The 17,700-nt window shown below is 45.8% G+C and overlaps 1 protein-coding gene across 1 annotated transcript in view; it reads right to left on the reverse strand.

Annotated features, from left to right (window-relative positions):
- Positions 1–1,180: 1,180 nt before the first annotated feature.
- LOC148143841 (uncharacterized) overlaps positions 1,181–17,700 on the reverse strand; it is a 48,190-nt gene continuing 31,670 nt past the window's right edge. The window contains exon 4 of the mRNA XM_087975272.1: positions 1,181–2,427. Coding sequence (XP_087831398.1) covers positions 1,525–2,427 — 903 coding nt within the window. The 3' untranslated portion in view covers positions 1,181–1,524. The remainder of the gene's footprint in view (positions 2,428–17,700) is intronic.

Here is a 17,700-nt window from a genome sequence, read left to right on the forward strand (position 1 = left end):
AATCGTACTCAGTACTCTACAAGTGGCCTCACCAACATCCTGTACAACCTCAACATGATGTCCCAACCCCTATACTCAATGGGGTGAACAATGAAGGCAAGCATGCTAAATGCCTTCTTGACCACCCTGTATAGCAGCGATGCAACTTTCAAAGAACTGTGTACCTGAACCCCACCATGTCTCTCTTTTGCAGCACGACACAGGGCCCTAGCATTATCTGTACAAGTCCTGCCCTTCCTTGTTTTAGCAAAACACAAGCCCTCGCTTTTAATAGCTCACTCTAAGACACCCACACATACACGCCCCCAACACTCTCACAGGCTCATACTCCATCACACAGTCACTTTACCAAACATGCACACACTTTACGTGCACTCTCATGCACAAACTCACATGCACGCATTCACACATCACTTTTTGGGCAAACTTGTATTGGCAGAATTATGTTTGCAGATACATTCTACTTTGCTCAAAAAGTGCAGAAACTGTAGGCAGTCAATCTGTGTAATATTTTATAATTTCCTACTTGGGAACTAGAACCAGTCTGATTCAAGATTGGGATACTGACAGACTCGAACCTCACACTTTTAATGCATTGGCTGGGCTGAGATGTCACTTTTTTAAAAAAAACCTTAAGTCATCTCGAGAATGTGAATTAATAGTAGTTCTGGGATTTACAGATTAATGAACTGAAACCTGCAACTCATTCTAAAAGGTGAAAGACTTAACAGCAATCATGGTTTGTTCAATATGTCATTTCAGTTGCATGACACTGTGATCTTTTGCTATAAAATCTGTGTCTTATGATCCTGTTCCACAGTTACCCGATGAAGGAGCAGTGCTCCAAAAGCTCATACTTCCAAGTAAACCTGTTAGACTATAACCTGGTGTTGTGTGATTTTTAACTTTATCCAGCCCAGTCCAACATCGGCTCCTCCATATAATTTCTCGCGAACGCAGCCCACACCTCCTGATGCTGCCAGGAAACTTTACAACGCCGATAAAATGACACACTCTGCACTCCTGAAAATTTGACAAGTTCTCATGATACTGGCTGCTCATTCACGACTCCATCTGATACGCGACATTGGAAGGTTAGTGCAGGAGGCTGAAAGAAATGACAGCTTTAAAACAAAAACTCTTGGAGCTCAAAACTTTCAATGAGAGTCTGAGCCCGGCAGCAAGTCCAAGTAACCTTTATTGCGACCCAACTTTGTTACAGCTTCAGATCTGCTCAGCAAAATGGCAGAGAAAAAAGTAGCTGCTTTTTAAACAGCTCAAAGTCAAAGCGCACACACTCCCCCCAACCCCCCATCACTTTCTTTACTATTGGTCAGCACCAAGATGTCCCTTTGTAATTGGATCCTTGGTACAGCCTTAACCTGGAGGAAGTATTGACTCACTCAGCAATTTCAACCCATACCCTGTATAGCGCCATCTGCTGCAGTGGGATTCAAACCCGGGACCCCCTGGAACTGGGTTAATAGTCCAGTCGATAATGGCACTCAGCCGTCATTCCTTCAATCACCCTATGTGAACTCGCTGGTGCCTCTGGAGGAGGGAGGAGCGCGTGAAGTCCTTTCCGCACTCGGGGCAGCTGAAGGGCCTCTCCCCTGTGTGGACCCGCCGGTGGGTCAGCAGGTTGAAGGAATTGCTGAAGGCCTTCCCACACTTGGGGCAGCTGAAGGGCCTCTCCCCCGTGTGCACCCGCCGGTGCCTCAGCAGGTTGGGGGAACTGCTGAAGGCCTTCCCGCACTCAGGGCAGCTGAAAGGCTTCTCTCCATTGTGGACTCGACGGTGCCTCAGCAGGTTGGGGGAATGGCGGAAGGCCTTCCCACACTCGGGGCAGCTGAAGGGCCTCTCCCCCGTGTGGATCCGCTGGTGAATCAGCAGAGAAGAGGAATTGTTGAAGGCCTTCCCACACTCGGGGCAGCTGAAGGGCCTCTCCCCAGTGTGGACCCGCCGATGGGTCAGCAGGGAAGAGAAATCGCTGAAGGCCTTCCCACACTCAGAGCAGCTGAAGGGCCTCTCCCCCGTGTGCACCCGCCGGTGCCTCAGCAGGTTGGGGGAACTGCTGAAGGCCTTCCCACACTCTGGGCAGCTGAAGGGCCTCTCCCCGGTGTGGGTCCGGCGGTGGGTCAGCAGGTTGGAGGCCTGGGCAAATCTCTTCCCACACTCAGGGCAGGAGAACGGCCTCTCCCCTGTGTGGGCCCGCAGGTGCCTCAGCAGGTGGGAGGCCCGGGTAAATCTCTTCCCGCACTTGGGGCAGTTGAAGGGCCTCTCCCCGTGTGGGACCGCTGGTGCCTCAGCAGGTCGGAGCATTTGCTGAAGGCCTTCCCACACTCTGGACAGGAGAATGGCCTCTCCCCTGTGTGGATGCGCCGATGAGTCTCCAGGGCAGACGGGAAATGGAAGCTTTTTCCGCCATCACCACACTTCCACCATTTCTCTACGGGGTGGGATTCCTCAGGTTTCTCCATGGCCGAAGCTTCAGCTGCACACACACACACACTTCCAGCCCCTCCCTGTCATCAATTCCCCTTTCCAGGCTGTAGATGCTGCTACACGCCCCACACTCAATGCGCTGCAACAGTAGGGTCTCTCATCCAGTCCCACTGATGCTGAAAACGTACTCAAACAGGAACCAAAATGCTTTGCTCCTTCTCACAGAATCATAGTTGAAAATTGTTTCCGGTCCCGAAGGATTGAGTGACTGTCAGACATTGTCATCAAAGTGAGGACTGCAGACGCTGGAGAGTCAGTGTCGAAATGTGTGGTACTGGAAAAGCGCAGCAGGTCAGGCAGCATCCGAGGAGCAGGAGAGTCAATGTTTCGGGCATAAGAACTTCATGCGTTGATTTTGAAGCTTCTATCTTCAAATCCACTGTTTAAAAGAGATTACAAAAGTCATCACTGTCAGTGCAGGGTAAAAATTCAAAACAAGCAATTCTACTTTCTGCGGAATATTCTGGTCTTTTGTTACTCCACAAAATTGAAAGCACCATCCCACTCTGTTCTCACTCTGATATAACTAATTCCCCTGAAGGTGCTGATTCAGGATCTTACAGGGGCAGAAAAGAAAAAACATCAAGACTAATGTCAAGATAAATCCACCTGAAAGTGAATATCTTTCACAACACTGGGATACTGCTGAGAGTGAGCAGGTCTGCTTTTGGGAAGCAAACAAAAAAGTGCAAATTCACCCTGAACCTATGACCCTCCAGTTCGGGACTCCCCCATCCCAAGGGAAAGACCTTGTCCATTTATCCTATCCATGCTCATGATTTTATAAAAGTCTATAATGTCACCTCTCAGGCTGTGGCGCAATGGGGAAAACAGCCCCTCCCCACACGGGTAATTAAGACACATACCTGAGTTTGCAGCGTCTGCTCCCTCCCTGGATTCACTCCAGTTGCCACAAGTGAATAGATTTCCCCCCTCCCCTCTCTGTCCCTCCCAGGATGAAGAGTTGCCCAAAGAGAAGGAGCTTCACTCAAACTGACAGGGCCACTGCTGCATTGTGATGCCATCAATGGGAGGGGGAGGGAAAAGGGATGAAACAAAAGGGGAGGGGCGAGGTGCACAGTTTTCAGGAATCCCTTCCCTTCAAATAACCCCCACAGCGTGGAAGCAGGCCACTTGGCCGAACGAGTCCAAACCAACCCTCGAAGGGTAACCCACCCACACCCATTCCCCTCGACCAGTTGCTCTACTCCCTGACTATCACACCTAATCTGCACGTCCCTGGGTACAATGGATAACTTAGCATAGCCAATCCCCCCTAAATTGGACAAAGTTAAAAATCACAACACCATATTATAGCCCAACAGGTTTATTTAGAAGCTCTAGCTTTTGGAACGCGGTTCCTTCATCAGGTGATTGTGGAGAATAAGATCATACGACACAGAATTTATAGAAAAACATGACAGTGTCCTGCCACTGAAATGATACATTTAACAAACCTGGATTGTTAAGTCTTTCATCTTTTCAAGTGGGTTGCAGGTATCATTAATATGCACACCCCAGTCTTCCTGGAAGGCACCTTCTCCATATAATTTTAATAACAAAGTGACATTTCTGCTCAGCTCTGCAAATATAATTCTGCAAATATACACTCACTCCTGTGGACTTGTGTGTGTGCACACATGAGAGAGAAAATGTCTATTTCCATCCTGTTTATCTCTGTCTATTTGAGAACAGATGCCTTACTTCTGTTGGTGTAAATATTGTTGTAAATCATAGCTGGGTTCTCATAGATAGATGTAAGAGAGAGAGAATTCCTCAAGTAGGACAGAATCAGAATCCTGGGAGACCCCCATTTCTGGTTTACTTCCGAATGAACAAACATTAAACACGAGCACCTATTTGTTTCAAATTTGGTTTCATTTTTCGTGTGATTCCCTGCTATGTGTCTGGATGGTTGACAGGCTGGGAAATTGTGGATTGGGGCTTGATTGGCTGAATGCTGTATTGTTCCGGAAAGTGAAAAAAAGAAGCGGCGGGGAGGGGAAATCTTCAGCAAAAATCCAGCAAAACGGAGAACAGACCGACATCTTACGCTGTGGGAACTGGGAGATCAGCACAGGACCAAGAAATCAGGACCTGAAATCCGAGCTGACACCCTGTGATCAGTGCTTTCATTAGCAGCACCAACCCTCTACCTTTACCTCGCTTCCCATTTGACCAAACCCTCGATATTCAGGATCCAATCCTTGCCATCCTGAAGCCATGTCTCTGTAAGGAGTCTCGGATCATAATTATTCTCTTCAATGTGTGCAGTCAACTCATTCACTTTTGTTACAATGCAGCACACATTCAAATACCGTTTCTGGTTTCAATTTTTGTGATCTTTAGAATCCAGTTTTGATTGCTGGTATATTTACTCTCCTTGTCCCCATTATTCTCTAAAGTTCATTTCCCACATCACTAGACTGCTCACTGGCCTTGATTTGGATTGTTCATGCTAAATTGCCCATAATGTCGAGGTTAGGTGGGTTAGCCATGGGAAATGCAGGGTTGTAGTTTCATATCCAGCCTGCTCTGCCATTCATTAAGATCATGGCTGATCTATCCATTGTCTCAGATCCTCCCCTCCCTGCATTGTCCCAACTACCCTTAATTCCCCTATCATTGCAAAAACCCATCCAACTGCGTCTTGAACATACTTAACGAAGCTGCCTCTACTGCTTCCTTGGGCAGAGAATTCCATAGATTCACTACACTCCAGGAAAAGCAGTTCCTCCTCATCTGTGTCCTGAATCTCCTCCTAATCTTGAGACCTGGTTTCATTCACCAGCAGAAATGACTCAATAGGTAGGGCTTCATCCCCACAGTGCAATGAATTCCCACTTTCCACCAAAATCCCGGATGTACTCACTCACTCAGTTGCTGTCTCACAAATGCAGGATTTCATTGTAACTTATTCTGCTCCCATTAAGGGCAAAGTATCTTTGAAAGCTGCTCTGAAACTCCAGCCTTCACAATCACACTTCTGCTTTCACCAAAGAAAATTAGAGTCATACAGCATGGAAATAGACCCTTTGGTCCAAATTGCCCAGCCAAACAAATATCCTAAATTAATCTAGTCCAATTTGCCTGCAGGTGGCCCATATCCCTCTAAACCCTTCCTATTCATGTACCCATCCAGATGCCTTTAAAAATTCTCAAACATATGCCTTCTAGTTTTGAACTCTCCTACCTTGGGGAAAAGACCTTGGATATTCACCCTATCCATGCCTCTTATGAACGTCTATAAGGTCACCCCTCAGCCTCCAATGCTCTCGGGAAAATATCCCCGGCCGAATGAGCCTCTCCCTGTAGCTCGAACCCTCCAACTCTGACAGCACCCTTGTAAATCTTTTCCGACACCTTTCAAAGTTTCACAACATCTTTCCCGTAAAAGGGTGACCAGAAATGAATGCAGTCTTCCAAACGTGGACTAACAAATGTCCTACACAGCCATAACATGACCTCCCAACTCCTATACTCAATGCACTGACCAATAAAGGAAATGCCTCCTTCACTATCCTGTCTACTGGTAACTCCACTTTCAAGGAACTATGAACCTGCATTCCAAGGTCTCTTTGTTCTGCAACACTCCCCTTAACGGTGTCAGTCCTGCCTGGATTGCTTGACCAAAATGCAAACCACATATTTCTCTGAATTAAACTCCATCTACCACACTTTGGCCAATCAGCCCACCTGATCAGTTCTAATTTATAGTGAACTCTCTTTCCTTGCTTATTCTTTAGAAGTTGAAAATCTCTATCCCACACACTCTCCCTCCATTCTCAGTTTGCTGAACCTAATCCCTGCTGTAACTCATCCTGAAGGATGCAGTTGATGCTGGTTAATAGGCCCACAAGCAGGGGGGTTCTAACTGAAACAAAGAATACTGAACGGCCTGGAAAGAGTGGAAGTTAGGAAGATGTTTCCATTGGTTGGAGGGATTAGAACCAGTGGGCACAGCCTTAGAGTAAAGGGAAGACCTTTCAGAATGGAGGTAAGGAGAAACTTCTTCAGCCAGAGAGTGGTGAATCTATGGAATTCACTGCCACAGAACGCTGTGGAGGCCAGGTCACTGAGGATAATTAGAATGTAGAACAGTACAGCACAGCACAGAACAGGCCCTTCAGCCCACAATGTTGTGCCGACCATTGATCCTCATGTGAGGTAAACCTAATATACAAACCCTCAAATTTCTGTGACCATATGCATGTCCAGCAGTCTCTTAAATATCCCCAATGACCTTGCTTCCACAACTGCTGCTGGCAATGCATTCCAAGCTCTCAACTCTCTGCGTAAAGAACCCACCTCGGACATCCCCTCTATACTTTCCACCAAACAGCTTAAAACTATGACGCCTCGTGTTAACAATTTCTGCCCTGGGAAAAAGATTATGGCTATCAACTCTATCTATGCCTCTCATTATCCTGTACACCTCAATTAGGTCCCCTCCCTTCCTTCCCTTTTCCAATGAAAAAGGTCCGAGCTCAGTCAATCTCTCTTCGTAAGATAAGCCCTCCATTCCAGGCAGCATCCTGGTAAACCTCCTCTGAACCCTCTCCAAAGCATCCACATCTTTCCTATAATAGGGCGACCAGACCTGGACACAGTATTCCAAGTGCTGTCTAACCAAAGTTTTATAGAGCTGCAACAAGATCTCACGGCTCTTAAACTCAATCCCCCTGTTAATGGGAGCCAAAACACCATATGCTTTCTTAACAACCCTGTCCACCTGGGTGGCAATTTTAAGGGATCTACGTACCTGCACACCAAGATCCCACTGTTCCTCCACACTGCCAAGAATCCTGTCTTTAATCCTGTACTCAACTTTCAAGTTCGACCTTCCAAAATGCATCACTTCGCATTTATCCAGGTTGAACCCCATCTCCCACCTCTCAGCCCATCTCTGCATCCTGTCAATGTCACGCTGCAGCCTACAACAGTCCTCTATACTGTCAACGACACCTCCAACCGTTGTGTCGTCTGCAAACTTGCGAACCCATCCTTCAATCTCCTCATCCAAGTCATTAATAAAAATTACAACGAGTAGAGGCCCAAGAACAGAGCCCTGTGGAACACCACTCACCACTGACGTCCAGGTAGAATATTTTCCTTCCGCTACCACTCGCTGTCTTCGTCGACCAGCCAATTCTGTATCCAGACAGCTAAATTTCCCTGTATCCCATTCCTCCTGACCTGCTGAACGAGCCTACCATGGGGAACCTTATCAAGTGCCTTACTGAAGTCCATATACACCACATCCACCGCTCGACCCTCATCAACTTGTCAAGTAACATCCTCAAAGAACTCAATAAGATTTGTGAGGCATGACCTGCCCCTCACAAAGTCGTGCTGACTGCCTTTAATCAAGCCATGCTCTTCCAGATGGTCATAAATCCTATCCCTCAGAATCCTTTCTAACACCTTGCAGACAACAGACGGGAGACTGACTGGTCTGTAATTGCCAGGGATTTTCCTATTTCCTTTCTTGAAGAGAGGAATTACATTTGCCTCCCCCAGTCCTCAGGTATGACTCCGGTGGAGAGCGAGGATGCAAAGATCTTCGCAAGCGGTGAAGCAATCACATTTCTCGCTTCCCAAAGCAGCAGAGGACAAATCTGGTCTGGCCCTGGCGACTTGTCAATCTTAATGTTTGTCAAAATTTTCAATACATCGGCTTCCTCAATCTCTATCTGTTCCAGCATGCTTAACTGCTCCTCAATGGTTTCATTCACTACAAGGTCCTTTCCTTTAGTAAAGACAGAAGCAAAAAACTCATTTAGGGCTTCCCCTACCTCCTCAGACTCTATACACAAGTTCCCTATGCTATCCCTGATCGACTCTACTCTTTCTTTGATCATTCTGAGATAGAGACGTTCTTGAGCATCAAGGGGATCGAGGATTATGGGGACAAAGTGGGAGAACAGGTTTGAGAAACTTATCAGCCATAATTGAATGGCGGAGCAGACCCGATGGGCTAAATGGCCTTAATTTCTGCTCCTGTGTCTTACGGTCTCTTGCTATCCTGGACAGAGGGGGCGAGAATTGGAAGCAGGAGTAGGCCATCTGGCTGGTCAAGCCTGCACCAGCATTCAAAAAGATCATATATGCTGTTATGTGCTGTATAACTCTACAACTGTTCCGTACTGGTCTTAAAATCATTTTCATGCCAACCCCCATAAACATCCACTTCATTGTTGTTCAAAAATCAGATGAACTCAGCCTTGAATATATTCAATGACCCCCTAACCGCAGGAAGGCATCCCCACTTCTGAGCTCAATTCCAAATATACCACTTGTCTTGCTAATTGCTGGCTGCACCTGTCTGACAACTGGCAGTGACTGGTGTAGAAGGATGCTGAGACCCCTTCCTACATCCACCATCATTCGAGATGAAACGTCAACTCTCCTGCTCCTCGGATGCTGCCTAACCTGGTGCTTTTCCAGTGCCAGAGAGAGTGAGAGAGCCCGAGAGAGAGCGAGATACAGGGCTCCCTATTGGTCTATCAAAATAAAGTTGCGCGCCTTTTCTACGGAATGATTTGGAGATGCTGGTGTTGGACTGGGATGTACAAAGTTAAAAATCACAACACCAGGTTACAGCCCAACAGGTTTAATTGGAAGCACTAGCTAGTGCTATAACCTGATTCTGGATTAGTGGTGCTGGAAGAGCACAACAGTTCAGGCAGCATCCAAGGAGCTTCGAAATCAATGTTTCAGGCAAAAGCCCTTCATCAGGAATAAAGGCAGTGAGCCTGAAGCGTGGAGAGATAAGCTAGGGAAGGGTGGGGGAGTTGAAATGCTGGCCTACGGGGCAGTGATCCACACGGGCCCCCGATCCACACCCACTCCCCTATCCCCATTGCTCTACATTTAACCCTGAGTCATGCACCTTACCTGCACACCATGAGGAATTTAGCATAGCCAATCCACCCTAACCTGCACATCCCTGGGCACTATAGGGAATTTAGCATAGCCAATCCACCTTAACTTGGATAAAGGTTAAAATTACAACTCCAGGTTGTAGTCCAACAGGCTTCTCTGGAAGCAGTAACCTTTGGAGTGATATGAGACATAAGCATGGAAACAGACCCTTCGGTCCAACCTGTCCATGCCGAACAGATATCCCAACCCAATCCCACCTGCCAGCACCCGGCCCATATCCCTCCAAACCCTTCCTATTCATATACTCGTCCAAATGCCTCTTAAGTGTTGCAATTGTACCAGCCTCCGCCACTTCCTCTGGTAGCTCATTCCATACACGTACCACCCTCTGCATGAAAAAGTTGCCCCTTAAGTCTCTTTTATATCTTTCCCCTCTCACCCTAAACCTATGCCCTCTAGTTCTGGACTCCCCGATCCCAGGGAAAAGACTTTGTCTATTGTTGGAAGCAGTAACTTTTGGAGTGATTTGGGTCAATCCCCGCTTCGGACAACTGTCTGTGTGGCATTTGCACATTCTCCCAGTGTCTGAGCGGGTTTCCTCCCACAGTCCAAAGATGTGTAGGTTAGGTGAATGTGCCATGCTTAATTGCCCCATAGTGTTAGGTGCATTCGTCAGGGGTGAATATAGGGGAATGGGTCTGGGTGGGTTGCTCTTTGCAGCGTCGGTGTGGACTTTTTGGGCTGAAGGGCCCGTTTCCGCACCGGAGGGAATAATTATTTATATAAAATGCCCCCGATCCATTAGAGTGCCCAACATTAGTTTTAATTGGGTAGTAGAAATCTGAAGTATAATTGCTCGCTTCAGGACATCCAGACGTGAATGAATTTGACACAGGACACATTGGGCAACCATTAAAGAATCCGTTGTATTTCACCGGGTTGTGGACTCATGCAGAGACACGAACAACTTACTTTGATAACAGTGTTTGATTTGCAAATGGAACGGCTGACAGATATTGACAGTTTGCACACTTGGTTAAGCAGCTACATGACATAGCCAGAATTTAGGAGGCTCAAATCCCTAATTTGGACTGTTCTGGAAAGTGTGTGCTTCGTTAGCCTTGGAAGGAAGGAAGGAATAAACAAAAGCTGACAAACAGATATGAGGAAAGTTGGAAAATGTTACAGAGAGATACACACAGGCAGAAGTTTGCAGGAAAGTTAACACTTCATAATCTGGTTTCAATGCACATTAGCCTGGGTATGGTACTGATATCACAGGGGCCTCAAAAAGGGTACTCCCTCAATACTCAAACCAAAATGTGGGTGACCCCTGCTGGACTGATTTGTGTTCATTCTTTGTTGCTGCCTATTTCAGTTGCTAATGTACATTATTGTTAACACTCAAATCTGGTGGCACCCAGATTTTGGGAAAGCAGCTAGGAAAAGATCTGAAGCGTGTTTAATTTGTAAACAAACAAGATGCATACTCGAAGAGGGATGCCCTGTGTTTGTTAACCACTTCCTTGCCTGGTCGGCCTTTTTTACTGGTTTACAACTTGCGTATATAGTATCACCTCGCGTACTTCGTCATGAATATTGTCTAATAAGAGTAGATGTATTTAGTAGATGAATCAAAACCATCTCAATGACTGAAACAGCTGACACTGGATTGTTGGACAAGTGGGAAATATTTGCATCAGTTAACCAAAACCCTTCAAAGTTTACAGTCATGGGTACGGCAAGCTGAAGAATTAGGACCGGGGCATTTTGCAGCCTGCTTCCTTGGGCAGAGAATTCCACAGATACACTACTCTCTGGGAAAACCAGCAGCCCTCACTTCCTCCTCCTCAACTCTGTCCTAAACCTACTCCCCCAAAGCTTGAGGCCTAGTCTCATCCACCAGCAGAAATGTCTGGATAGGGTAGGGCTTCATCTGCAAATTGCAACAAATTCCCACTTTCTCCCAAATTCCCAGATGTACTCACTTAATTGCTTGCTGTCTCACAAATGAAAGATTTCATTGTACCTTCTTCCGGTCCCAGTAAGGGCAAAACATCTTTGAAAGCTGCTCTGAAAGCCCTGTCTTTGCAACCACACTTCTGCTTTCACCGAAAACAGTTAGTCATACACCACAGAAACAGATCCTTCCGCCAACACGTCTATGCCAACCATATATCCAAAATCAATCTATTCCATTTGCCAGCATGTAGCCCATAGTCCTCAAAACCTTTCCTATTCATGTACCCATCCAGATGTTGTAATTGTACCAGCCTCCACCACTTCCTGTCAGCTCGTTCCATACATGCAGTACCCTCTGAGAAAAAGTGGCCCCTCAGGTCCCTTTTAAATCTTTGCCCTCTCAGCTCAAACCACTGCCTTCTAATTTTGGACTCCCCTACCCAGAGGAAAAGACCTTGGCTATTCAACCTATCCATGCCCCTTATAAACTTCTATAATGTCACCCCTCAGTGTCCGACACTACAGGGAAAACAGCCTTAGCCTATTCAGCCTCTCCCTCTCACTCAAACCTTCCAACTCTGACACCAGCCTTATAAACCTTTTCCAAACCCTTTCAAGTTTCACAACATCCTTCCATAGGATGGAGACCAGAATTACACACAATATTCCAAAAGTGGCCTAACCATTGTCCAGTGCAGCCGCAACATGACCTCCCAACTCCTTCACTCAATGCTCTGACCAATAGAGAAAAGCATACCAAACATCATCTTCACTATCCTGTCTACCTGCGACTCCACTTACAAGGAACTATGAACATGCACTCCAAGGTCTCTTTCTTCTGCAACACTCCCCCTGTGTAAGTCCTGCCTGCATTGCTGGACCAAAATGCAACACATCACATTTCTCCAAGTTCAACTCCATCTGCCCCTCCTTAGCCTATCACCCCATCCAATCAATTCTAATTTATAGTGAACTCTCTTTCCTCTCTTATTCCTTAGAAGCTGAAGATCTCCATCCCACACTCTCTCCATTTTCAATTTGCTGAACCTAATCCCTGCTGTACCTCATCCTGAAGGGTCTGGTTCATGCTGATTAGCAGGGCCATACTCAGGGGAGATCTAATTGAAACATACAGAATACGGAATGGCCTGGACAGAGTGGATGTTGGGAAGATGTTTCCATTGACCCGAGGGCACAGCTTTAGAGTAAAGGGAAGACATTCTAGAATGGAGATAAGGAGAAACCTCTTCAGTCAGAGTGGTGAATCTATGGAATACATTGGCATAGAAGACTGCAGAGGCCAGGTCCCTGAGGATATTTAGACTTAGATAGCTCGGTTCTTGAGTATTGAGGGGGTCGAGGGTGACAGGGAGAAAGCAGCAGAATGGCGCTCAGAAACTGATCAGCCATGATTGAATGGTATGAGCAGACCTAATGGGCTGAATAGCCTACTTTCTGCTCCGATGTCTTATAGCCTCTTGCTGTCCAGGACACTGAGAATTGGGAGCAGGAGTCGGCCATTTGGTCTTTTAAGTCTGCACCAGCATTGAACAGATCACAAATGGATATGGATCTCCCTACATCGAGATGCAGAGGCTGGGACTTTTTTCACTGGAGCATCGGAGGTTAAGAGGTGTCCTTAGAGAGGTTTAAAAAATCATGAGGGGTATAGGTGAGGTGAATGGCAGGTGTCATTTCAAGATTAGGGAGCAAACTTTTAAAGCGAGAGTAGAACGAGTCTAAAGACATGAGGAGCACACGTTTTTTTTTAAACAAAAGAGTGGTTTGTGTGTGGAATGAATGTCTAGAGGAAGTGGTGGGTGCAGGTACAGTTACAATGCTTAAAATATATTTTGATAAGTACGTGAATAGGAAAGGTTCGGAGGGATTATGGGCCAAACACAGGCAGATGGGATTAGTTTGTGAATATAGTCAGCATGGATTAGTTGACCTGAAGGATGTGTTTCTACGCTGTATGACTGTCACTGTTCTGTACTAGCCTTAAAACTATTTTCTTGCCTTCCCCAAGAACCATCCACTTCTCTGTTCAAAAATGATATGAACTCAGGGGGTCATGGAATATATTCAAGGCTAACTGCAGGAAGGCATTCCTACTTCTTAACTCAATTCCTCTTGCTCATATACCACTTGCCTTGCTGATCGCTTGCTGCACCTGTCTGACAACTGGCATTGACTGGTGTAGGAGGACGCTGAGGCTCCTTTGTCAATCCACACATCATTCCTGATGAAGGGCTCTTACCAGAAACGTCAACTTTCCTACTCCTCGGATGCTGTCTGACCTACTGTGCTTTTCCAGCGCCACACATTTTGACTCTGATCTCCAGCATCTGCAGTCCTCACTTTCTCCACTTCCCAATATATCACCATTTAAACAATACACCTCATTTCTGCTTTTTTTTTCCCCACAGCAAAATTTACAACCCAGGAACCCTGTGGTACTGCATTTGCCATGTGTTTTAGGCACAGACCTGGACCAGCTTTTCCAGAGTCTGTCCTCTTTCTGGATTCACTCCCTTTCTTTTCAGTTGCTGCAAGTCAACAATTGGATCCCAGCATGAAAATAAAAGAAATAGAAAAGGGAGTGAGAGAAGAGACTGCTGTTGGACAGAGGAAGGAAATTACAGTCTTGGATGAATCTCAATCTTCATTCAGAGAGAGAGAGAGAGAGAGAGAGAGAAGCAGCAGCAGCTTCAGAAGCTCATGGGTCAAGATTAGAAAAGCACACGTCAGGCAGCATCAGAGGAGCAGGAAAATCGACGTCTCCGATTCAGACAATAGGGCTGTTCTGAATGGTAGGAGGACCAGGCTCCTCATTGGGCCGGCAAATGTAAGTCATGCACCATTTTTACAGACAGATAGAAGCATGTGCAGTTTTTTTGCAGACACCGGCGAACATGCGCAGTGCTTGCTGACACCGAGGAGCACGCGCAGTAGGCTCTGTAGATATGCTGGTGTAACTGACAGATTCAACTGGCCAAATGTCAATAGGAGGAAAAAAGATAGAGCCACAATTTTGTTTCACCTTCCCAGCCCCGGCTCTACATAACCGCGCGTGTTCCTTGCTTTTCTCCTTACCCTCACCCCTCATGATTTTTCAAATCTCAATAAGGTCATTCCTCAACCTCCTCCATTCCAGTGAAAAAGTCCCAGCCTCTCCCTATAACTCAAACCCTCCAGTCCTGGCAAAGTCCAAGTAAATCCCTCTCTAATAGTATTCTTCCTATTACAGGATGACCAGAACTGTACTCCGTACTCTAAACAAAATGGCCTCACCAACATCCTGTACAACCTCAACATAGAACAAAAAAAATTTACAACCCAGGAACAGGCCCTTCAAGCCTAAGCCAATCCAAATCCCCTGTCTAAACCTATCGCGTAATTCCTGAATCTGTATCCCTCTGCTCTCCCCCTACTCATGCATCTGTACAGATGCTGAAAATGTGTTGCTGGAACAGCGCAGCAGTTCAGGCAGCATCCAGGGAACAGGAGAATCGACGTTTCGGGCACAAGCCCTTCTTCAGGCCCGAAACGTCGATTCTCCTGTTCCCTGGATGCTGCCTGACCTGCTGCGCTGTTCCAGCATGAACCAAGGACAAACACTAATATACAATTAAATCTTAAATAAATAGCCAAAACCTGTCAAACAAAAAGAGAAGAAAAAGACAAAACTCAACTACTAATCTAACCTATAACTAACCAGAGTGTATGATCAAATATCTTACATTATTCAAAAGAAAAAAGGATAACATAGTAATGAAGTAGTGAAGTACATGCTCGGAATGAATTAACATCAAGTTGTAATAAAGCCCGAGCCAGAACTGTTACCTCAACTAGATGAAAACCCTTGAAAGAATGGCCGAAATATCTGTATCTATGAAATTCAAAAAGGGCTGCCATATTTTATAGAATAATTCAGTTTTTTGGTGCACCATATTTGTAAGGAAGTCAAGGGGAATACACTTCATGATTAATCTGTGCCAATTCAGATGTCCTAGAGGGCCCTCAGCCACCCAGTTTACTAAGATATTTCTCCTTGCAGAGAAGGAGAGAATGGAAAATAATTTCCTCCCGTGCACATCCAGAGAAGGTAAGCTCGAGAAGCCCAGAAGAGGAGATACTGGATCTACTGTAATTTCCGTTCCCAAGATGTCTGTCAGGGCGTTTACTACTTTGCTCCAGTATTTGAGGATCTTATGGCATGTCCATAAGCGGTGTGTAGGAATGCCCACCTCTGTTTTACATTTGGGACACATTGCAGATGCTCCTGCCCTAAATTTTGCCAATCTTTCCGGTGCCATATGGGCCCTATGAAGTATCTTTAACTGAATGGTCTGGGTTCTGTTACAAATGGAGATTTTATTTGGCATTTTCCCAGATGTAATTCCACATTTCTGTAGAAATTTCCAGCCCCAAATCCTGATCCTATGTTCTAAGCAGACGGTCCATATCTTCCGACGCTTCATCACGTAATAAATGATAAAGAGTGCTGACTGAGGGTACACCCACTGGCCACAACACTCTACGTTCTCTATCTGATTTATAGAGAACATCTAAGAACGCAGTGGTCTTCTGTATGTAGTCTCGAATGTAGAATTATCGAAAGAGGTCTCCATTAGGTAATCCAAATTCCTGATGCATTTGTTCAAAAGTCATCAGGACCCCCTTCTCAAACAGATCCCCTAAACAGGAGATACCCTTGGATCTCCAGGATTTGAATGTGGCATCTGTAAGCCCCGGCTGAAAACCCCATGCCCCCACTATAGGAGTATAGGGGGATGTTTTATGTGAATTACCCTCGTTTTGCCGCATTATATTCCAAGCTTTAATTGTGTTTAGTACTATAGGGTTTCTATAGTGGTCCGTAATGATTTTCATTTTATCGAAAAATAAGAGGTTAATCAGAGGGCACTGTACTTGAGAAGTCTCGATGTCCATCCAGATCGATTGCGGGCCTGACGTGACCCAATCGGCTATGTAGCTTAACTGATACTTCCTAAAGTCTGGAAAATCCAGTCCTCCCCTTGCCAGTGGAACTTGTAGCTTCCTTAGCTTAATGAGGAGCTGTCTATGGTTCCAGATGAAAGAACCCAGCCAACCATACAATTTGCACAGTGCCAGCCTCGGCAGCATCACCGGAAGCATTCTCATAGAGTATAAGAGACGGGGCAAGACATTCATTTTAATTAGGGCTATTCTACCTAGTCAGGAAATTGGAAGGTCTCCCCAGCGTGAAGGTCCTGTCTTACCCTTTCCAATAGATGCACAAAATTGGCCTTGTATAGCTGGCCAAATACTGGGGTGATAAAAATGCCTAAGTATAGGAAACCCTCCAGAGACCACCGAAAGGGGAAGTGGGACATACTAGTGAGGCCACCCATCTGCATGGCCTCCGATGTAGCCTGAAAATGCACTACAAATGCATTAATAGCTTGGATTAAGCGAGGCACGGACATCAGAGGATTACTAAGAAAAAGGAGATCATCATCTACTTATAGGGTAATTTTATGTTTACCTGTACCAACCCTCGGGGCTGTTATATTAGAGTCAGCCCATATAGCTTCCGCCATTTGCTCAATTATTCGCGTGAATAGCAACGGTGAGAGACGACATCCCTGACGGCAGCCCCTACCCACACTGAAGCTATCCAAACCTAATTCATTGGTGATCACAACTGCTTTGGGATCATTATACAGTGTTGAGACCCATTTGGCAAATACGTTTCCAACGCCAAACCTTTCCAATGTATAGAACAGGTATGACCATTCAACCCTGTCAAATGCCTTCTCCGCATCCAATGAGACTACTATTTCTGGTATTTTTTCCTGATGACAGACTTGATTCACATTCAAGACCCTTCTAATATTATCAGATGATCTACGGCCCCTAATAAACCCAGTCTGCTCCTCTTTTATGATATATGGCAGTATCCCCTCTAGCCTCAATGCTAATGTTTTACAGAGAATGTTAAAATCTACAGTTAGCAAGGATATTGGTCTGTATGATGCACAATCTTCTGGATCCTTTCCTTGTTTGAGAATTCAGTGAAGGTGGGAAGCAGCCCTGACTTATATGAGTGGTTGTACATGTCCATAAGTGGGCCAGCTAATACTCCTGTGAACTCTTTGTAAAATTAAACCTGAAAGCCCTCTTGGCCAGGTGCCTCACTGCTCTGAAGTTGCCTGATTACGTCAAGTATTTCCTGCGTTGTTGGTGGAGCATTCAGGAATGATACCTGTACTGGGATTAAGTCCGGAAAGGCCAGGCTTTTAAAAAAGGACTGCATCCTCCTGGCTCTATCTTCACAATCCTGCGATCAGAATAGAACTT

The sequence above is a fragment of the Chiloscyllium plagiosum genome, unplaced genomic scaffold (genome assembly GCF_037043375.1).
Source record: "Chiloscyllium plagiosum isolate Xiang-an unplaced genomic scaffold, Cpla_swu_hap1 HiC_scaffold_27, whole genome shotgun sequence".
Classification (NCBI taxonomy): Eukaryota; Metazoa; Chordata; class Chondrichthyes; order Orectolobiformes; family Hemiscylliidae; genus Chiloscyllium; species Chiloscyllium plagiosum.